Source organism: Lutjanus erythropterus, chromosome 10, assembly GCF_056507025.1.
Source record: "Lutjanus erythropterus isolate fLutEry1 chromosome 10, fLutEry1.hap2, whole genome shotgun sequence".
NCBI classification, from domain to species: Eukaryota; Metazoa; Chordata; class Actinopteri; order Lutjaniformes; family Lutjanidae; genus Lutjanus; species Lutjanus erythropterus.
In genome coordinates, this window is record NC_139326.1 from 7,751,063 (window position 1) to 7,774,350 (window position 23,288).

General features: G+C 38.5%; 2 protein-coding genes across 2 annotated transcripts; both read right to left on the bottom strand.

Annotated features, from left to right (window-relative positions):
- Positions 1–3,878: 3,878 nt before the first annotated feature.
- On the bottom strand, positions 3,879–13,934 carry LOC146319977 (dynamin-1-like protein). The gene is made up of 18 exons (XM_084728099.1): positions 13,782–13,934; positions 13,079–13,205; positions 12,136–12,277; positions 11,836–11,874; positions 11,593–11,639; positions 11,424–11,495; positions 11,242–11,328; positions 10,898–11,060; positions 9,409–9,529; positions 8,237–8,575; positions 7,715–7,835; positions 7,393–7,548; positions 6,417–6,506; positions 6,220–6,318; positions 5,901–6,017; positions 5,703–5,812; positions 5,436–5,595; positions 3,879–5,298 (listed from the first exon to the last, which is right to left on the bottom strand). Exons 2-18 carry the CDS (start codon positions 13,178–13,180, stop codon positions 5,242–5,244), a joined length of 2,022 nt encoding a protein of 673 aa, XP_084584225.1. The 5' UTR covers positions 13,181–13,205; positions 13,782–13,934; the 3' UTR covers positions 3,879–5,241.
- A 900-nt stretch (positions 13,935–14,834) lies between these two features.
- On the bottom strand, positions 14,835–20,330 carry ubl4a (ubiquitin like 4A). Its single transcript, XM_084728100.1, has 4 exons — positions 20,119–20,330; positions 17,731–17,836; positions 17,391–17,605; positions 14,835–15,347 (listed from the first exon to the last, which is right to left on the bottom strand). The coding sequence occupies exons 1-4, from the start codon at positions 20,164–20,166 to the stop codon at positions 15,240–15,242; spliced, it is 477 nt and encodes a 158-aa protein (XP_084584226.1). The 5' UTR covers positions 20,167–20,330; the 3' UTR covers positions 14,835–15,239.
- Positions 20,331–23,288: the final 2,958 nt, after the last annotated feature.

Genomic DNA, 23,288 nt, shown 5'->3' on the forward strand with positions numbered 1-23,288 from the left:
TCTTGATCGAGCATGGTGATCTCACATGAAGCTGTTCAATTCGTCTCTCTGTTGCGGATGCAGTTTGGCTGCTGTGTGCACCACTAAACTAATATTTTGTATATTCAACACTGATTTTGCTCGTCTGTTTGCCTTGCAGGGCCAATAACGCTTTCTCCCGCACTGTACTGCCTTCGCTCACTCTCATCTAACATTAATGACCAGCTCTCCTCTCTTACTGCCACATTCAACTCATCCATCACCTCACTTCTCAACCTCTGCGCAGGTTTAACTTGGATTGCCTTGACAACAAAAGGTAATAATCCATCATCCAAATGGGAGCGATAACTCTGAAGTGAAGTTTCACCCTCCAGTATGTACTGTAGCCCTTGCCATAGGAGGTGGTGCAGTGTGGAGTCAAACACAAAGAAAACAGATCTGGAGTCTGGTGCTCACACCACTGCGAGTGTGTGCAGAGGTGGCAGAACTATGCACATTATTTACTCAAGTAGGATTACAGATACTTGAAACAGATCCGTAACAAAAGACTCTAGTAGAGGTAGAAGTACTACTCAACTTCTTTACTCACTTATAGTAAGTAAATCGTAGCCATCTGAAGGACATTTCTACCAGCTGTTTCAGTGAGAAACTAACTGAACCTCTTTTGTCTGTTTGGTTTATTACGTTTTTCATCTTGTTGCATCTGTCGAATATGATATGCACTGATGGATACATTGAGGAACTGTCTTCTTACTGTGTTTACTGGAAGTTCCCAGAAACAGCCAATAGAAAATCAGAGATTCAGCCTTTGTCAGTCACGCTCTGAAGCTATGGACGATACTACATAAAAATATCAGAGAAGCCAGCTAGTGAAATATTTTTAAAAGAAAGCTAAAAAACTTATCCCTCCACTTTAGTCTTTAACTATGACTTTTCTTATACAGGACTGGGACTCTGTTTTGCTTTGCACTTATGAACTACTGATAGGGTGACCAGACATCCTGAAAAATTCAGGACAGTCTTGAATGACAAGCAGTTGTCCTGAATCCCGAATCCTGAATCTTGTCCTTTTTTGTATGGAAAATAGATGTTATAGTAATAGATAATATGAATAACATTGGGATTCGTGAAAAATATTATGATCAAATCAGTTATGTGGACTGTAATTCCTGTTATTAGTTATTTAAAAATGTCTTGTTCATTTTTGCAAAATATGTAGGAGTATTATTTATGTGTTTTCACTTATCGGATGCATGGATTTGACTATCACAAGTAATGGATTGTTGGTGTCATTCAATCAGTTTAAACCAGATGACAGAGAGTGCAGTCGGCACTGCAGGAGGAATTTGTGATAAAATAATAAATAATAAGGATAATAATAATGAACAGGTTGTATGCTCCTACAGCCTATGGCAATCTTTTGTGCTGAAAAGATGTTTAAAATGACAGTAACACATCTGTCACCTGTGCCAGGACTCCTGGGACCCAAGTCCCTGTCCCCATTTTCACCCACTGTCATCTGATTACCCTAACTGCTGCACCTCTTTTAAAATGTTATATTTTTCTTTATTATTTATTTTTCAGTTGACTTTTCCATCTTATGCGTTCTATTTTCATCCTTATTTTTTATCTTACTTTTATTAGTATTTCAAGTGTTTTTTTTATCCATGCAAAGATGTATTCCATGTATTATGTATTCTCTTGTCATCTTGATCTTATTTTTACTAGTTGGTTTTATTTTGTATCTTATTTTACATAAATTATGTCATTCTATCCTTGTTTTTCTGTTTATTGTGTTATTTTTATGTGAAGCTATTGGTGCATGTAATTTCCTTTCTTGTACAGCACTTTAGGCTGAATTTCTTGTGGGAAAGGTGCTATATAAATACATTTTATTATTTATTTATTACTGTTATTATTGTTGTTGTTATTGTTTCATGCATTTAGGGTAAAGCAGTGCACAGTTATGCAAAATAAAAATAATCAACAAGTCCCTTCAAATGCATTAAAACTAAAGTAATGAGCCTGTTTCAAAGTAGGAAGTACAAATATTTGTGTTAAAATATAGGGAATAAAAGTAAAACATTAAAGTACAGAGACCTGAAAACTCAACTTAAGTACAGTAACTAAGTATTTGTTCTTTGTCACCTCACACCTATGTTGGCAGCCCTCAGGACACTTTGTCTTCATCCTGTTGGTGTGACTGTGACAGACCCCTCAGAGCAAAAAGACTTTTTCAGTCACTTGAGATCAATAAGGTGAAGCAGAGAGAGTCTAATCACATCTATCGCTGCAGCACTGTGGGAGAGAAACAAACAGATTTTATGAAAACTGATCAATTGTTATAACTGTGCTTTGTCAATAACACCCAGACAGATTTTTTTTTACAGTGTCCTTTGTTCAGGTTTAATGAGTCCCTCCGATCTCAGACTTCATTCAGTAAACATCACAAACATTGGCAGGCAAGAACTCAGAGGCAGTTGACACATGATAATAATATTAATAACATACATTTAAATAATACAAAATATACATAAATCAGTCATTCATACATACACACATGCATACTGAACACACACATGCAAACTTGCACAGGGCCTCCAGAAAGGCAGACAGAAGAGTTATTATTTCATGGTCCCGTTAAGGCAGGTCTTCCGAAGAAAGCCTAATTTTTAGGATTCGCTATTGTTTTCGGGTAAGAAAAGAGACTCACATTGATTGCTATAGCACTTGGGGGAGGAATCTGCCTGAACGATGAGCTAAATTAGGAATGGATGGAAAAGAATGAAGAATTTTTCACAGCGAGCAATATTACACAATGAATTATTATTGGCACAGAGGCAAACTGCTCTGGCTAACTTCAGATATAAATTCACAGTTGGAAAAAAGCTGCATGCAGGAGGTATCTGCATACTGAGTGTCTTCTACTTGGGGCAGTATTCTTAATAATGGAGAGGGATAATGACAGAAATCTATCTGATCTGTCTGTACTATTAACAGTGGAAACTGGTCTGAGGAAATGAAGAGAAGTTACAGTCCTACCATCTGGATATAAAATTTAACAAATGATGAGGAGTACCTGACCCATATAATATAATCTGTCTATAATCTCTATCTTTTGTTTTACTATACATACACTACGTATTGTAGCTGCCCAATTCTATGTGAGAGTCTCCTATCAAGCTAATATAATCAGAGCAAAATATATGTTAGGAATGTTTGGTCTCTTTGTTTATGAATACACACAAAACAAGAAAAGCCAGTGCAACAGTTACAGGGATAGTTTGGATGTTTTGAAATTACATGAGGCACTTGTCCATAGTCAGTGTATTCCAGACAGTAGATGGCAATCAGCACACTATATTTAGAATATTTTCTCCTCTTCACCTTGCTGTCACACAGCCTATTCTGACAGGAAACCAGTTATATAAGCCAAATATCGCTCTCTGCAAAGCCACCAGAATCCTTGATACTAAGGCTTTAAAATTCTTAAGTCACACAATAACACAAACAAACTAACTGATCAAAGCAGTGGTAGACTACAGTGTTCCTAATCCTTTCCCAAGGTCAAATTCAAGCACTTTTCAGGCATTTTCAAGCTTTTCCAGCACCTTACAGCTGTGGTAAATGACATATTTCCATACATATATATGTTCACAATGATTATTTTTCATTTCTTCCTCGCATTAAATCAGATATTACTGTACTATAAACAACCAAAATTATGTTTTGTGATAGAATTCTACAGAAAGGCAACAAATTACAGGAAAACAAAGTTTATAAATGTGTCCCTTGTCTGTAAGTGGACTTGGCATCATCTATAACCTGGCTGCACCAATATGAAACAATCAATCAAGCGCTAAAATTACTTACAAATAATTTCAATTTCAATGAAAACCTTGCTTTTTTGTTTTCAAGCCAACGGCATTGTTGTTGTCTTTTGCCTCCCACTCATTGTTCCATCAGAGGGCAAGCATCAACAAAGACTGACAGATCACAGCGAGTGTAGCCCACTCTCTGACTTGTTTTATTTCTTCGTCTAAGCGAACAATTCAGTCAGAGAGCAATTTATTATGAGAGTAATGCAATTACAATTTCAAGCAGTTTCAAGCACTTTATCCAAAATGAAAGCACTTTTCAAACCTTGAAAATATTACATTAAAATTCAAGTGTAAGGATTTCCAGCACCCGAATGAACCCTGGGACTAACAACTCTAATGTTCTGCGAGGTAAAATTACTGTTTTTCCAAAAGCAGTCAAATGGTTTTGAAGAGAGCAACATTTGGCTTATATAACAGCAGTTTCCCAAAGGAAAAGGCTTTTTGATGGGCCGATAGCGGTCAAAATATTCTAAATATAGCGCACACTTAACTGGGCCTTTCTCTGATGGTTAATATACATGTTTCTACGGACCCTGTCCACAGCATACATCAATTCTCTTGCTGCTTCTACAAACTGGGGGCGTGTCGACTGCCATATACTGTAGGTAGTGCACTGACTATGGATAAGTACGTCATACAACCCCATTTCAAAACATCTGAACTATCCCTTGAATAGTATAAATGAGCTGATATGTAAATGTGACTCTGGAAAACAAAACCAGTATTGATTAGCACTACAGAACTGGAAAAACAATCTGCATTCATGCTGTAATTTCTGCAAATGACTGTGCTCGGTCTTCAGTGTTGCACTGCAGTCAGAATTGATTGAGTTGGATTTCCACTTCATTTCTATGTCTGGCGAGTGCTCCAACAAAGGGGATTAAAGTTTGAAAACATTTAATCTCACATAATTTTAGCACCTGCTACAGGGGGCTCAGAAGGAACCCCAGTTTTTGGAAACTGTACAATGTGAGCACATTTTGATCCAAGAAACACCCTGGAGAACAACTTAAATACTCCACATACAATTTACATTTCATATTTATACAACAATCAAACATTTTGTCACAAAAAGATTTTGTTCGTGGCTGCTGTCCCTCTTATTGCAACTTCGCAATAACACTTTCGGCCTGAGTGTTCAATTAATTTCCGTCACTACACAACATTCACAGTGAAAAACAACAGCCCCTGTGTATGGTCAGGACGACAGCTGACGGAAAAAAAGTATATCTCAATGTGCTATGGTCATTGGTCCATGAGATAACACACATAGAGAAACACGCACACACTCACACACAACTGCTCTCTGTGCTGTAAACTCACACACACTCCTAAATTCTCAAAGCTGGCCTGTGACAAGGGAATTGCTCGTTTCCCCTGGCTACCACAGATGGGTCTCCCGGATCTCTGAGATGATGTTATTGGCTTTTTTGAGCGCCTGAGAAGAAAAAAGAATAAAGAGGGCGGTTAAATCACTGGTCTTAACGTAGTGGATAAAAGAAAAAAAGAGAAAGGACTTTCATTTCTTGATGCTCAGAACCTATTCAGAGAACAAAAGCATCAGTCCAATTTTACCTCAAGCATTTGAGCAACCTCGGTCCGCTGCTGTGCCGTGTCCTGTGACTCAATGAGCAGCTCCTGCAGCAGTGGCTGTTTGTAAAGCTGACCCACCAGCTCACTCTGCAGATGCTCTTTCACAAAGTTCACCAGGAAGTGCATCACTGTCTTGGGCACGCTGCGGACACACACAGAGACGAAGTTAGAAAATCGGCACTAATAACAGAAAGGCCAAATAGGGAGGGAGTGTGCCCCCCAGGTGATCTGGACTCGTTCCAGTTGAACCTGTCTTGGATGCTCTTGCGGACAATGAGGAAGTAGCACTTGATGAGGCGCTGGATGACCTCACAGTCCCTCTGCTCCCTCGCACTCAGCTTGCGGGATACGGGCACAGCCTGGCGAAGAGGGGCAAAGTGAAATGTTGACAACCTGCAATGTATTCGCTACTAAATGGTTTGTCCTCCTGCTAATCCCCCCACTCACTGTGTCGAGGAGGTTAATGGCCTGGCCTTTGCTGGGGCTGCCAAAGCCTGCAGCCGGGGTTTTCTCTTCCGCAACCTTCTCGTTCTTCCAGCGCTTCCCTCCATCAAGGGCCTCCGCCTGACAGCAAGAAATCCGAGCAAGTCAGAGGGTCAAAGCAATTTTGGCTGAGCCTGGAATTCCACTACAAACTCTGAAAAAGGGCTGTACTGTTTGGATGTGGAACATCATGGTTAGGGATTTACAGAACACAACTTCTGCTGTTTACCCTAGCAGAATAAATAATAATAGGGAGTACCCGCTGCAAGAGACAAACAACTACCTGCTGACTGTTGACAGATACTGAGACCTGCCCTGCATCCGTGAAGTCGGGATGTTTTGTGTTGATGTAGGCAAGCTCTATTGCTACTAAATTGTGCACCTAAAGGAAAAAAGCAGAAGAGAATACCTCAAGCAGTTAATGGGCTATTAGTTATTAAAATCAGTATTAAAGATCATCTTCACTAAACTGTGGATTACCATTTCATTGGTAATCGGCAAGCGTTTCCTCAGTAAGCCAGTCACCACTTCCACTATGGAATCATGGAGCTTGGGGAATCGTAGAAGTTCCTGGCAAACACGAAAACATATTATTAACATGGTACTGTCCAAAGGTTGAATTAGACTTTCTTATTAAAAATTATTATTCATCTAATCTAATTATTTAAAATTCTGATTAATGCTTTGGGGCATGTAAATACATTTTATCAGAACACTTTATTTAGCGTCCATGTAAACAGTTGTGTTGGAATTTCTAATCAAAATGATTTCAATCTGATTGGAAAAAACACCACTTTCTTGTTACATTTAGCAACTTTTCAGAACTTCTTAGAGCTTTTTTTTCTTCTAAAAGATGGCTAGTGACAAATTTCAAAACTTATTCAGAGCATCAGGGAAAGGGTAAGAAATATATTCAAATATATTACTATATTGTAATTCATTCCCATGCATGCTGCTCAGAGTAATGCAGTCCACGACTCTTCTTCCAACAGCACCAGGCTCTCACCCTCTCCTCTTGTGCCGTGCCCAGGCAATCAGGTGTGGCATCAGGGGCAAGCAGGCTTGAGCATCACTCTCACTCTTTCCCTCCAAATCTCTGGTTATGCAAACAGTTTGTTTGATCTTCTCCCTCCCTTTGTAGACTCTTTTTCAAACATTTTACTTGAAATATATGATATCCCCGTAGTCAGTGAGTTTGTGATTATTTGGCTAAAGGGTTCTCCATCTGTTAAATGGCTTTAAGTGATCTCTACCTCGCTGCAATTGACACAACTGCTCATTACAATAGAGCGCCCCCAGTGTTATAATCTATTAAAATAGCAAACAGCCTTCAGACTTTTCTGTCATTGTTAAAAAAAATCAGTCAAAGACAAACACTATTTGGGTTAATGACCTCTGGTGCTGTCATAATTAGTGCTACTCTGTTTCAGGAAGTCAATCAGCATCAGTTGGCTACCTGTGTGCTGAAGGAGGAGCAGTGCTGGATGATCCTCTGCAGCTCTTCATGAACGAGCTCTACACAGCGCAGACTGGGCTCCTCTAGCCGCTTAATTTGCCGCTTCACCAACAACTCAAAGGACACCTCGGGCACAAAAAGGGCTGGCCGCGGACCCTGCAGGGCAAATCACACAAACACAGACGTGCGCACACACGCACACACACACACACACACACACACACACCAGCTCTATTATTTACCTGCTCTTCCTGCAAACGAGAGAACTTGACTAGAATTTGGATTAAACAAATTACACGAGTAGAAGTGAGGAGAAGCTCACCGTAGCATTGCGGATGGCAGTGAGGATGTCGAGCTCAGTCAGTCCTCCCAGGGGGTCAATGGACTGCAGAGTGCGGCCAAAGGTCTCATGGAATATGTAACAGATCCGAGCACCCCCGCAGCTGTAGGAGAGATGGGCTCAGCTGTGAGTCAGCGACGCGGTTTCTCAGCGCTGTGTGTCAGCAAGTTAATCGCGCCAAAATTGAATGCAGTCAACCAAAAAAGGTCAATATTTGCTCACTACATATTTACATTAATTAGTTGCCGTGTGGTGAGAGGGCTGTGGAGATGCAGGTGCCAGCAGAAGATGCTGATACCACTTCAATTTACAATTACATTACCCCAAGGACACTACCCTCATTGTGAACCAACGTAAATGAAATGCTGAGTCGTGCAACAAAAGCACTAAATTAGATTTGAGATTAAAATTTGACACAAATTAAAACATGAAACAGATACTATCCATCATAAATACATTTGCTATTCAATAAAGCTCCTGCTGCTGTAGAGAGGTCACACTCACAGCTCCGAGGTTTGGATGTGTCTGGCTGTCCCCTCAATGGTGTTGCAGTAATCGCTGGCGAACTTGGTGACAATCTGCAGCAGCGTGGCACTGTGGTCTTCTACCGGCTGCCCGTAGCTGTTGAGTCGTGCCTGGTACTGGGCACTCAGCACTGTCACCCGGGTTTTGAGGTCTGGCAGGCAGTCTCGAATGTGGTGCATGAGAAGCCTGCTAAGAGTTTTGGCCAGATAGCGGGAGCCGGCGCGGGAGGCGAGTGAGGGGTAGTGGCGCTGCAGGAAAGCCTGTTCATCTTTCAGTGAGTCCTCCAGGCTCTTCTGAGTATTGATGTCATGCTGGCTCCTAAGAAGATCACGAATCAGGGAGAAAGAGGGAGTGTAATCAGATGATCAGGGTAATTAAGATATAAAGCTGTCAATACCACATCTTTAAAATGATACAATATCTGTATTTAGCCTCAGAAAAGATTAAATATGCTTTAAATGGATCTAAAGAACATTTTTACTAAAAGTAGCAGCTTTTCCTTTCTCACTGTATTTTGCAAACCTATCTGTATTACCTTAGGAGTAGGGACCAGATGGTGTTGAAAGATGTGCCCTAATTTTTACCCAAATGATGCTGATTTGTCATTATTCAGCTATATCTTTGTGATTTGGCTGGCTTGCCAAGTGGGTTTCATCTGTTGTATGCCTGTTCGGTTTGTTGGAGATATTTGTTACTTTTGGATACAGTATGTGTACCTTCCTCACCAGTAAATAATAATAGTAATAAAAAACCTAAAATAAAAAACAGATGCAATATTCAGCAATCAGAGTATCAATCAAAACAAAGGTATTAAAATGATCTAAGGGCTTATTCAGTTGAGTTCATTCCTTATTGCCTGAAATTTGGGCTTGCAGCAAAACCTGACAGTGTGGTACTTTTTCTGTACCAGCACTGTGTGAAGGCTGTTAATAAAAAGAATTATCCTATTTTGTGTACCCAGATCTTTTCTTTTTGTTTTTGCTGTGGTACTAAAAGAGGTAATGACTATAGTTTTTTTATACTAGCATTGTATCGAAGTTTACCGCTCTGTTATTGTGACAACTCTGTAAGGATATGAATTGCCACCTTGAATCTAAAAACACAACACAGCTGAAAGAAAATAAAACCATAAACAATGTATGACTGCAAACCTGTTAACCACCCCAATAATCCCAAGTCTGATTGGAATGACTCGACCCAGAAGGACCTCCAGAGCATCAGTGCCTGCATCCATCAGGTCCAACTTGCTGACCACCAGCAGTGTTCGACGACCTGACAGAGACAAACACAGAGCGAGCTTTGATTTTATGCTTAAGGACAGTTAATGGTCTTTTCAATTTAGCTCTTCATCATTTATATTGAGATGGACAGGGGGAAAGTGTACAGCTGGGCATCACAGGAGAAAGGAAGGCCTCTGATGGCACAGACTTTATGCCATCAGGGGAACAGCTGTGGCCAGACAAAGATAACCCAGATAGCACTTATGAAAATACAACAAAGAACTACACAGTAATGTATGAATAAACAGGTAGGCAAAAGGAATAGATGAGGAACAAGACTTAACAACAATGGTTGATTAAAAATCATAAGCAAAGACTTAAGATAGATTTTCTGGGGTCAGGCCATGAAAATCAATTCAAAAAACAAAAAGATCATTAAAATTGGAGTAATGGGTTCTCGTGGCTGTATTCTGTACAATTTGGAGTCTGTTAATTGATAGATGTTGTTATGTTCTTTATTTGTGCATATAACAAAACAAAAAGAAGGAATACACAATAACTAATTGTGCAGGTGGGATTTAAAAAATCCTGAGGGCTTGTAGAAGAAACCCTCCTAACACTGAAATTTACACATTTAAAAACAGACATAAGTTGTTGTTGCAAATCTAAAGACAGAAGATAATTTCTATACATGAAAAACTAGGAGTAAAATGACCAAGGAAGAAAAAAGAAATAAAAGTAAGAATTACAATAGCATGCAATCATAGAGTACTATCATACCTTATTTACACAGATCTATACTTCTTCAAAATATGTTGTTTTTTTATCGTAAATATGGAGTGACTGCGAATTGAAGCAGAAAAGCTGTTCCGTTGGACCTCTTTTCAATTTTTCAAATTGAAAACTGGCCAAGGCTAATTTTGTAGAACTGACTATGTAGAATATCAACAGATCTGAAGTGACAGTGTATCTGAGACCATGTTACAAAGACACTTTGAAAGGAAATGGGAAGTAAATTATTTAGAAACTGCAACACAAAAGTACCTATCTGAAGTTTATTAAGATAGACAGATAGATTGATAGATATCCTAACGGGCACACCAGAGAACAACAGTCATTTTATAGCCATACTGCCAACCTCCCAGCCAATTAGTACAGGCAGACTTTCATCATCTATCAATCTAGTCTTCAGAGTGCACCATGAGAGCAACATCAATTCTCTAAGCAACTGTTAAATGATAGGATGCTGTTAGCAGTAAAGACGGGTGGGTCCAATAGGCTGAAATGACTTCCTCATGCACATTTAATAAATTTAAAAGTGTTTCTACTTGAAGCATGTTATGTAAGAAACACTGATAGAGAGGTAAGAAAATGGAAATGAATCTGAGGAAAAGAGGCGCGTGTGTACAAAATGTCCTACCATCTGGATCAACCTCTCGAGCCAACTTCAGTGCATCAGAGGTGGCCAAGTCAGAGTTGGCAGGGGACACCGCGAGGATGAGGGAGTTTGGATTGGAGATGAAGGACAAGATCATCTCTTGTACTTGAGCCTCAATGTCCTCTGGCTGGTCCCCAACAGGAACCTGAGGCAACGACAATGAGCAGCAAGCGTTACAGTAAGCACAGCACAGATGGGATGCTGCTGTGAATCTTTGATGATTGCAGATATGCAAAGCAATCAGTATTAATCATGGTCTAGTCCCACTAATTATGTTTGCCGACATGAAACTAAATCAACATCTTTGTCCAAGTGGCTGAGTTTACCTTAGTAATTCCAGGTAAATCAACCAGTGTGAGATTAAGGACTTTGGGGGAGAAAATCTTCAAATATATGGGCTCAGTACCTATTCCCTGGAGGGGATGAAGAAGGAAAGAAAAATCATGAATGCAGAGTAAAAAGCTAAATTTAAGGGATCACTGAGTTTACATCAGTGTTTTCTTTTCACCTTGTTGTCACCAGAACCGCGTTCAGTCTCTGTTTCAATTTCCCGACGAATTTCCTGGAAATCTGTGAAAATCTGTCAAAAAGGTGAGAATTACACATCAACTAAATGCAACACATAAAACATGGCAAAGGCAGCATGAACATCATTTGAATCTTTCAACTAAATGTACCTGGTTCTTGCAGTGCAGGAATGTACCCCATTCTTCAGCTTTGACACCTGAACAAACAGAAGAGTGATTGTTAATCATTTTACAGAGATATTTCCAGCTAAATTAACAGTTTAGGGAGAAATAATGAAAACTGAAACGATATATCATGACTGACAGATGAAGATCAGAATGAATAAAATGAATGAGCGAGTTCACAGAAGAAATGACAAGGGCAAATTCATGCAGACCAAAATATACAGAGACCTGGGTAGCTGTTTTGGGCATTTTGTTTTACCCCATTGCCTGAAAAGGTGGTGAATAAGAAGAGGAAGAAAGACTGCATGTTAGCAAAGAGAGATCAAAGCTCTATAGGTAGAGTAGGTTGCAGTTGAAACGGTGAGAGAAAGTGCCATGCCTCAGTGCTAATCACACATAAACTACTTCAAACAGAATCTATGCCTCAACAGAAATGACAGAGCTGCTGTCCTACTTTAATATGCTGATATATATCATGACTTGTGTGCATTTTCAAGGTTAACAAATTCTGAATAAATGTGTAGGTACCACTCTCGATCTTCAGTCTCTCCTGCAGAGGGGCAACATTAATAAGTTGCAACACGAGGGGTCGTCTTGTGACTATCCCTGATCCCCGAGGCAAGAAATCCCGTCCAACCAGGCTCTCCAACACGGAGCTCTTTCCACTGCTCTGTTACGGCACACAATGAAAGCAATTGAGCAGGGTTTCTAGCAGAACAGTTCGTTTCTATCAGTGTGCACTGCAGTGTGCAAACAATACATCCTGAATGTCTGATCACATCAAAAACTCAAACTCAAATCAAAAAGCTTTTTTGGCATCAGTGAATTTTAGTCAAGAGTTACAGATAATGGTTGAGTTTCTGCTCAAACTTTTAATTGTGTGGTGTTTTTTTAGGCAGGATGACCTGAGATCAAATGCAACAAAGAAGGACTCACTCACAAAAAAGATTCAGACATGAGTCTTGATTTAAAATATTCATCACAGGACTGCACCTACTGATTACTTTCATTGTCAATTAAACTGACAATTATTTTCTCAATTAGCACATTAGTTGTTTGGACTATAAAATATCAAAAAATTGCTTTGTGCACAATCCAAAGATATTCAATTTGCTGTCAGAGAGGAAAAAAGAAACCAGAAAATATTCACATTTAAGAAGAATCAGAGAATTTTGACTTTTCAATTTAAAAATATGAATAATAAATTATAATTAATAACTGAGTAATTGTTGCAGCTCTAAGAGACTGCAAACATTCCAGTCCATGTTGGACTTTAATCAGTGCACATTATTTTTATATATTGCACCAAGAAAAGTCATTGTCTATACAGCCATGCAATTAATTCAACAGAAATATTAAACTCAAGTCTCAATATCTTCCTCCTTTGCTGCAATGTAACTTTTCCCCTGACTACCACACCAGAGAAAAGTGTAAACAAAGGACAGCTTTTAAGGCACAGTGAATCACTGACCTGGCATCCAACCACGACAATCTGAGGCAGCTGTACGATTTCTGCACCCACTGTGAGGAAAACCTCCTGCAGCCGGTTGATGGTGGGAATCAGAGTCTCCATCCTTCCAATAGACTGGGCACACTTACTGAATAGGTGCAAACAGAACAAACATGAATGAACAGACAGATAGTAGTGCCAAATAACTCAGATGACGTTACATCATAGTGAAATGAGCGCAGGAAAATGCTATTCCCAAAAGTCCAATAAGGAAGGAAGTTGCTTGGATTTTATATTCTAGGGGAGAAAAACAAAACCATAACAGTGTGCTGAATAACTGCAACACCAGCTGATATCTATAAAAAATAAATAAGCTACAGTTACTCCCCTGGGAGGACGGTGTTGCTTTGCCAAATGGGGAAAGTGGTCCTGATGAGAGGGGTGCAGCACCCGAGCATCAGTAGACCAACACTGACCAGAATCCTCCCAGATTATGGACGGAAGTATGATTTAAAGCTAATAGCTAGCCACCATGTATCAATTGCAGCACTGACTTAATGTCTAAGCTACATGGTAACAAATGATGTAGACGCACAGGCCGAATCGCTCGGTATTAACTGCTAATGTCAGCTGGCTAAAGCTAATTAGGAAGTGAAAGAAATGTTAGCTTTGTGCTAACGCTGGGTTAGCCGGTGGATTAAACGATGCTCCGTTGAGTCCTTACCGATGTTCAACAAATAATATCCCTTCTTATCCAACGTATCTGTCCTTCATAGTTCTTAGAAAAAAGGCGTGTGTCAAAAACATTGCATTTTGACGAAAATGTTCTCCAAAATTAGCACGTTAAAATATAACTGTCGGTTTACTACATGGGCGGTACCCGCATTACTGTTCACTAATCCGATTGGTCGGAAAATATGAATCATGAGCATTACCGTCATCTGATTGGTCGAAACATAGACGACATATCGTTTGGTCCCGCCTTGTAAAGTCACATCCCATTTATTTCTCACATTTAACCACTTCTGCATTTTATCAGTAAAGAATCCTAAAAAACTCTACTCAAGCACAAGTACCGTTAAATTACTGGAATATTACTCAACTACCAGTGTTTAAAAAAGAGTACAATTGATTCTTCTCAAAAACTAATACTTTTAGTTCATTTTAAATAGTTTGTTTGACATGTATTTGTCAATGGCAAGCATTCAATCACAAAGGTTTTCTGTTTCTCCAAATGTTTAGTCTAAATTAGTGGTTTTCAAACAGGGGTCTGAGGGCCAACAATGGTCCTTAAGTGGGATGTAGGGGGGCCCCAAGCAAATGGGGGAATGGAGGATTTTAACTTCGATTACATTTTTTGGAAGTCAAAACAAGGAATGAAACAGGTTGTCCATTATTACTAAGTATTATTTACAGTGATCTTAGTTTGATTATTGATTGTTTAAGTAATTGAGTAAAATACAGTGTAATGCATAGTTATGCACAAATAAAATTAGACTTGACAATTCACTCATGAAAGGGCAAGAACCCAAAAAATGACTTACAGTCATTTGAGTTGGTTCACTTGTACATTTTATGCTAAATAAGACTAAAACCCTTCCCAATCTTTCATTGCATTCACATAAGAAACATTGACACTAGTATTTTTTTTAACCATGTTTTAATGTCTGTATATATAAACATATTTACAAATCATACAATAAACATCAGTTAGTTATGGAATAAAACATGTATTACCTTCTCATGGATGGTTAAAACAAAACACCCAGTCATCATCCAACACAGACATTATTAACAAATACCCTCCAGTAGAAGTCATAGTGTCCCCATGGGAGTTGTAGCAGCCACAGATCATGCGAAACCAACGGCATAAATGGATTCCTTTGTATTCAAATATTATGTGATCAGGTCTTGTGTCACGACTGCAACATCAAGGTCAACAGTGGCCAAGTTTTCTTATCCAAGTCCTTTGGTCGTGGATAAGAAAGCCCTATTGCTGTGATAATCAACAGTCAGTCCTATCTGTGTGCACTGATCAGGCACACAGCTGGGGCCCCCCTGCAAGAAAACTGATACTGTATTTTCCATGCCTCACACTCTAAACACTGTATGCACCTGCAAGCACTGGGCACCGCTCTCAAAAGACAATCACAATAAGTAACTTCCAGCTTAGGTATCATTCTTAGTCCATGTATGAAGTGTCCATGCCCTCGCCGTCAGGGTGAAGTAGCCTTCCTGCCAAGCGCTCAATGTCATCAAGACTAAGTTGTCGAAGTGATCGTTCATAGTCCTTGAAGAAAAAAAAATAAATAAAAAATTAGAAACAGCAACTTCAAAATATTCTAGTGCATTTATTTTAACCATGTTAAGTGTGGTATTATTCTTAATGGGCAGTTTAGTCTAATTACTTTAATTTTACCATGTCGGCAGCTACAAATGCCAACAAAACAAAAGTATTTCAAGAATCTAAGGTAAGGTAAACTGCACAGTAACCATCCCGCTAAGTCTGAGATAGGTTAGCTATATCATAATTTAGGAGCTCCTTCACAAAGGTGAAGATCTAATATCTCAGTGACCAAAACAAATAGTGGATTAATGGGAGGCTTTAGGTGTTCAAAGTTGAAAAATATGAGGTCGCACTGGCACAACCTCTACTCTAACTCACATGGGTGCTTACACACTGTGATGGTGTTTAAAACAAAATTAAGTGTTTGCTATGAAATATGATCAAACAATGACTAAAGTAATAATGAAAGCTGATTGTGGCCAAACACCTATGGTGATTTTAGTTTTTATTTAGAAGCAGGTGTAGGAAACAATGAGCAGAACTGCCATGGTGGACCAGAGTGAATCAATGAAGTGATGATGCAAGTTACTGAAATAAGGTAACTAAGCTATATTATACAGAATGGGGAAGGCAAAAGTAGAATTTGGGATAGTTAGGGGACATGGAAGAAAAAAGTTAATTTGATTAAGTACTTGATATACATTAAAGGTAGAAACAGCCACCTTTTCAGCCCCCTGACATTTCCAAATGGTATTATTGTTGTGCCACTGTGGCAAAGACAACAGTGTGTTGTTTTGAAATCGGTTTCCCCATCAACACGTGTTGCCCTAACCATGACTTACAGATCATCACTACAGGAAACACTATCTTACAGGGGAACACACTTCCACACAACACTGGATCGCTTTCTGTTCTCCTAAGATCCTAGCTCTGTGAAGAAATGATCAACACCACTTTGGAAATAAGAGAGAAGAAAGTAGCATGTGCACTTAATAGTTAAATTGAAATCGTGATAATTTTATACTCAATTTGGGGACAGGCATAAGCTATTTTTAATGATGTGCATTTCATAGTAGTAATATAGTTTGGGTAACATAATTGCTTTATACCAACATGGCTTAGTGGCAGGGTGGAGGGGGAGAAACATTAGAAGAAAATATTAGGAGAAAAAACATGAATTTGTTCATTAATTTAGTCTCTAATGAAGACATTTTCCCAGAAAAATTGTGCCCAGTGGCAGACCGATGAAAGCAAAGCTTATAGGGAACCAATCTAAATGTGGATGGTGTCATTATTCTATAGCCATTACACTGTGCAATCAGCATTTACTTCATAATGATGAGCCAAAGCAAAAAAAAGTTGTTCATTTCCACTTTAAATAGTATAAATTAAAAACTAATAGTGCAGTTTGTGCCTGGTTTCCATTACTGAGACCTTGCAGTGGCTTTTATACTGATCGAATTTAAGTGATATATTCCTGTGATAGTTGAGGACCTGAATTGAAATAACTGATAAAAAATTTATGAGCTGACCAGGTGTGTGAACACTGTTAAGCAACTGATCACCACAAAATGGATTGTGGGATGCAGAGGACTACAGAGGACAAACTAGTTGCGTCTTCCATATTTAAGCAAAAGAAGACTAAATTTCTTGGCAATATTTGGTGGAGACTTGACCTTTATAGATGTATTCAGACTTTAGAGAATGTGGTCCCTAAATTTAAAGGCAGTATTTATAATAACAGAACAGGGCAAAAGACCAGATGTCAGCTGAAAAGATTTATCAAACATCGATACTGTCAACGTGCCAGAAAACATCACATTATTATCTTTTGCCCTCATCCCCCACATGCTCATTAAACATACATAGTGGTGCCTAGATACTTTAAAACAGTGTTTTATTCTGAACTTATTAATGTTTTGATACTCCAGCCTCCACATTAAAAAAAACTTTTGATTTAAAAGTTAAGAAACTGTATATATCCACAAGTGAAAATGGACCAGCAAAAATGTGATTACTTTGCTCATGTGCACTGTATTTAAATACCTTAATCAGCTGTTCATGGACTTTTGCTGCATCTGCTGGACTAAAATGTCTAGCAAGGATAGTGGAAACAGTCTGCCACACTCTCCCCTGTGTGCTGCTGCTACTGCTGCTGCTGGCAACCATCCCTGACGCTCCAGTCCTCTCCCCCACCGGACGGATTACCAGATTCAATTTAGCCTCTGGCCCAATGGAGTAATCACTCAGTCTGTGCTCATCTGCGGGATGCAATATAGCATGCAATCATCAAAAACGTAAAAGTTTGATTCGTGTGCAAAATAGAGTGGTAGCAATTATAGTTCTGCACAAAGGTTATGAAACACTTGACTGTTGACAACTCTACCTGCAAGCGCTTTCCCTTTATAGAGCAATCGCTGCTGGTTTGCTGGTATGTTGAGACGTTCAGATACCAGTTCCTTCACTGTGGAGACCTTTTCATCTTCAGTCACCTAGAAGACCAAAAATATGATAATGTAGTCACACTGCTTGTTCAGAATACATTTGACAAACATTCTCTCTGTCTGCTTACCTTAAGAGTATTCAAATTAAAGAAAAGTGTAGCCAAAATTCTTTCTTTGCATCAACTTTACATAAAATCAGCAGTTGGTGACAAACGCACCTCTAACTTGGTAAATGGCTTCTTTAGTACATTTTCCAATAAAAAATGTAAAATAACATTGGCCTGTGGTGGTATTATTTATCTTATGAGCACTGTAGGCGTAGCGCATAACAACAAGCCAAGAGTGTGAGCGGAGTTAGGAGAAACATTGCATGGCCACTTCTCTTCTGCTGAATACAAAATTTAGTTCAGTGTGTGAGATACTTCCTTATTTGATGCATACATCATTCAGTGGTTTAGATTTCCTGTGTTAGGCATCAATGTCATTCTTGTTTTATGATGCACAAAACCTCACATTAATGCATTTATAGGCCTGTCACAAAAGTGACGCTACCAACTTATACAATATATTGATATGACGTCACATTTTGCTTACCTTGATACTCCGTTGTGATCAAATGCCAGTTTGTGTAACCAACATATTAGCCAACATTATGCCAGAATAGACAGCAGGGTTTTCCAATTCCAATGTCTGAATATTCTTAAGAATTAAAAGTTCATTGCTCTTTGAAAGACTGTACTTGCATTATTATGCTATTATATTACCATATCAGTGGCATAAAATGGTTTTAAAATGACAAAAATATCTTTCAGCAACTAATTCCGGGACCTTATATCAACCAACAATGTAGTTATCATGACAGGCCAACCATATTGAAAACTATAGGGGTTCCTGCACTCAAATGTAACACTGATTAAGTCCAAATGCTCCTATGTTCAACTGCCTGAGCGTGTTTCTATACATGTGTGGCTTGGTATAGCCTGAGTTTGTGACCAGTGCATTAATGTTATCATTTTAAAACGTGGAGGTAAAAACTGGGGCTTGGACCAACCTAAACTGAGCAAATAACATCACAGATGATTGAGAGTAAGACATGTACATACGTTAGTGCTGTGCAGTGGTGGAATGTCACCAAGTACATTTACTGAAGTACTACACCTAAGTACAAATTCAAGGTGCTTGTACTTTCATAGTCAATTAATCTGTTAATTATTTTCTCAATTAACAGTTGTTGTTTTAAAATGTCAGAAAATGGTGAAAAGTGTCAAACAGTGTTTCCTACAGCCTGTGATGATGTCGTCAAATGTCTTATTTTACTCAAAACCCAAAAATATTCAGTTTCTTGTCAGAGGGGGTTAAAGAAACCTAAAAATGTTCACGAAAGAAGCTAAAATCAGATAATTTTGATTTTTTTAACACTCAAACTCATTAACTGGTTATGAAAATACTTGGCAATTAATTTAACAATCGATTAATTGCTGCAGTGCTTCACTGTCGTAGATTTAACTACCCAACAGTATATGAAGTAGTTAAAATGATTTCTACTTTGAAAAGAAAAATGCAACACAGACATAAATGAAGTGGTAATATTAATTCCAAAACACCAGATATAAGAAAAACAGTTAAGTAAAACACTAACAGGGACCATTTTACTGCTTAATGAGTACATTAATTTTCATACTTTAAGTATGGTGTGATGTTAATACTTACATACTTATGTTTAAGTAAGGGTCTGAATGCAGGGCTCTAACTTGTGGTGAACTGTTTCTACAGGGCGGTCTAGGTACTTTAACTTAAGTAAATGATCTGAATACTTTTTCCACACACTGGCTTGTAAGTTACACTGCTGTGCTAAGCCTAACCAAACCCCTTTCCTGAGATAACGTTATTGTTTTATTGAAGTATTTGCCTAGTGACTTCCCTTCCCAACAAGAACCACCAAATAAGGACTGACAGAGCTCCATTCCCTGTGCTTAAAAATGGTAACCCAAAGGAGAGAAGTTATCGTCTGATACAGTTAGTTACTTTGTCTTTTCTCAGGATGTGGCTCTTGTGTTTGAAGTAACGTCGATTCACAACTGAGCGACATGTGACTGTACAAAAGCTTCATTTTAAACTACATTATGTGCACTTTAACAACATAACCAAACCCAAGCTTTTTAGAGTTAAGGATCATGTACGCTTGCTTCACTCATAGCTCAGCATGTGACAGAACCACCGCTGTTGGCTAATCAGCTGGGTAGCTACTGCTCATGATGCGAATTATGCTAGCGTCGTGGAGATAGCAATTAGCATTTAGCTTAGCCAGCTCGGTGGTGTAGCTAACTTACCTGTACACTGCATTCTTTCCCTTGAAGCGGTTTCACGGTAAGGATCATTTTCGATGATAGCTTGAATTAAAAAAACGACCACACAACAACACCGTACTAGGTTAATAAGCGACAATATAAACCAGAGTAACGTTATTTTGCTAGCTCGAGATAGCCACAGGGCTTCTTCTCTTGTCAGCGGCCCATCTTCTTCTACAGCAGTTGCGGGCTGCTGCTGTTGCCGCTGCCGCTGCTGCTGCTCTCGGTCAACATTGCTGCCACCTACTGGCTGGCGGGTTATATGACTGCAGATTGTCTGTGGTCGAAAATAAAAATAATTTCTCACTAATTTTTCTGTTGTATGTTTTCCAAAATATTTTGGCTTTATATGCGGAACTCTCTGTCTACATATTATAATATCAAAATATAATATTAATATTTAATATGATATTTCTAAAATAAGTCAATAGATAAAAACGTATCTAATGTAATTGTTGTAATTGAATTCAGCATATATAAAATTAAATGGACCAATGGAAAAATTAAACTTTACCTATACTGCATTCTCTAGTCAAGCAGAAAAATGGAAAAGCAACAAAGATGATGATTTTATATGTTTCAAATACTACCTGAAACATATAGGCTACAATCATCAAATAATGTTAGGCTACTTAGTTATTAATCTGTGCCCTTTTCCTTATTAACTTTTTTCTTCTCATATGTATTATTCCCCCGCCTTTCATCCAGTGTCAGCTGGGGTAGGCTCCAGCCCCCCACGACCCTTCAAGGATAAGCGGTTATGGACAATGACTGAATGAATGAATGAATATGTTATTCTGCTTTTACTGAATGTCACTGCTTCCCTTTACTGAATATTATTTAATTTATTTGTTAGATCACAACAGGAATCTAAAATGTCATTATTAAATATATAATATTATTTCTATTTTTGCTTTTGTTTCATTGATGTCATAACTTAATTCCTCTGCACTTTGTTTCCTCTTTTGTTGTTTTGTTGTTCTTTATAGTGTTTTAATTTCACTTTTATCAGCTGATGGCTGCTGTCTGTGGAGGAAAGTTCACCCCCCAAAAAGAGGAAGAGAGTGACAAATGATTTTGACTCTTCTGCTCTAGATAATCAGACCATGATCAAATATTAAAGGGGAAAAGGCAGAATAATGAATGATAATGAATACCCTGGATGGAGTTTAGGATTTAAAGATCAACCTTTAAAAGCACAGACTATAATTATATCCATCCATCCATCCATCATCTATTATCACTCATCCTTTGGACAGTGAGGTAATTACTATTGGGCCTACTAATTACTAATCCTACATTTTTACCTTTTTTCCTTGTGCAGCTCCAAGTGACTCTGGTGCAGCATATAAAGGCAAATAAAATGGATGTAAAGGGACAGTCCACCCAAAATCAAAAATGTGTATGTTTCCTCTGGCCTGTAGTGCTAGACATCTCTATAGGCATTATCTCCAAAACTCTGTAATTCACACCAAAAAAACAAACAAAACAAAAACAAAACAAAACAAAACAAAACAAAACAAAAACTGGATGGATAAATAAGCCAGGGGGAAATTATGTATTTTTTATTTTGGGGTGAGCTGTCCTTTCAAGCATCCTTTTTCTATTATATTTATTCACATTTAATTAAATATCGCTGTAGAAGTGTAAATCCCACTAAAAAAAACAACACAATTTAGGACATCAGTAAAGGCCACTTCACTGCGTACAGGTACAATGTAAAACCTCTGCTCACTGCTCACAGACACAGCCTTTAGTCTTTTCCACATGTACCAAATATCTTGGGAATCAAATGATTGATGTTCACCGCTCAGTTTGCCGCAAACCCTCCTATCCCCCGGGCTCGGAAATACCCCAAAGACCCTCTGACCCAATTGGGATCCAGTCCATGCATTTCTCATTACAGCCTCCCCTGTCTTCTCGGTCATGTGATTGCCTGCTGTGTCGGTGCCCAGCCCTGACCAGCCCGGAGCAACACAGGAGCATCCTTCACTTGGGCGGGTAGTGAGCAGGAGATCTGCACCTGTCTGCTGCCAAACACGGACAAACCTATTCAGGACAAGTGAGGACGACTTCTCCACACCGCCACACAGGCTGCATGTGGTAAGTGATCTAAATCCAGCTCGGTACTGTTATATTCTGCAGGAAAGAGCATGCATCTGTGTTTACAAACAGTCTATTAGAAGCTTAAAACGCTGCTGTCAGATTTTACCAACTCATTCATTTATTACACAGGCTATTATCATCGGTGCGTCTGGCTCCGGGCGCGCTGGCGACCCAAAATAAAAATATCTATATTTCATTCCTACAAGGACACAAAGTGTGTGAGACTCACAGAAGAGTCTGTAATGAACAAATCTTAATCTGGCGAGTTTTACTTCTTTTATTACTCTAGAACCACTATGTTCTGGTCCCTTTTCTCTCACGTTTTTCTCTCATGTTTCAATGAATGTGTCCATTATGAGTCATTTTTTTCCATTAGGGTGAAAGAAAAAAATAGATAAATACAGGGTTTGCATAAACATACTTACATGTATGCAGCCCCTGGAAACCAAAGCAGGCAATGTAAGAAGTACTGCAAGCTCTCAGAGCAAAGAAAGATTTACAGTTTTATTTTTATTGCATGGGAAACTGTGTCATTGGATTATACTTGACCGTGAGCTTTCCTATTCAGCCTGTTGAAAGGGAATGTAATTAAACAACTTTCATCAGGGCAAATGCAATATTATAAAAGGTCCGAGGTAAGAGGTTCATTTATTGATCATTTAACATAGGGCTGTATAATTTCATTCATGCTATTCACAAAAACAAAAATAATATACAAAAAATCTATCTATCTATCTATCTATCTATCTATCTATCTATCTATCTATCTATCTATTTTTGTTGTATCTAATGTGTCTACTTTATCTGTTTACCTTATATTTCTGTGTGTCTATATCAAGCAAATATGTGGATAATGTATAAGAAGCACACACCAAGCTGTCTGGTGTGTTCTATTCCATGTTGAAGCCACTATATCTTATTGATTTCTTTCCTTTTATCTTATTAATATTAATAATATTTATGTAAGTAATCACAGGAAGAGATGCATATAAATTAGAGAAGGGCTGTCCAACTTTGAGTTAAGTAAGATTGCAGCAACAAAAGGG

Coding starts and splice junctions, on each gene's coding strand:
- LOC146319977 (XM_084728099.1), bottom strand. CDS start 13,180: ATGGAGACTCTGATTCCCACCATCAACCGGCTGCAGGAGGTTTTCCTC. Junction 5,813..5,900: donor CCATTAACCTCCTCGACACA/GTGAGTGGGGGG, acceptor CCTCTTCGCCAG/GCTGTGCCCGTATCCCGCAA. Junction 5,596..5,702: donor CGCAAGAGCATCCAAGACAG/GTTCAACTGGAA, acceptor GTGTGTCCGCAG/CGTGCCCAAGACAGTGATGC.
- ubl4a (XM_084728100.1), bottom strand. CDS start 20,166: ATGATCCTTACCGTGAAACCGCTTCAAGGGAAAGAATGCAGTGTACAG. Junction 17,837..20,118: donor GGAAAGAATGCAGTGTACAG/GTAAGTTAGCTA, acceptor TTGGTCTTCTAG/GTGACTGAAGATGAAAAGGT. Junction 15,348..17,390: donor TCCATGAACAGCTGATTAAG/GTATTTAAATAC, acceptor TTTTTCTTCAAG/GACTATGAACGATCACTTCG.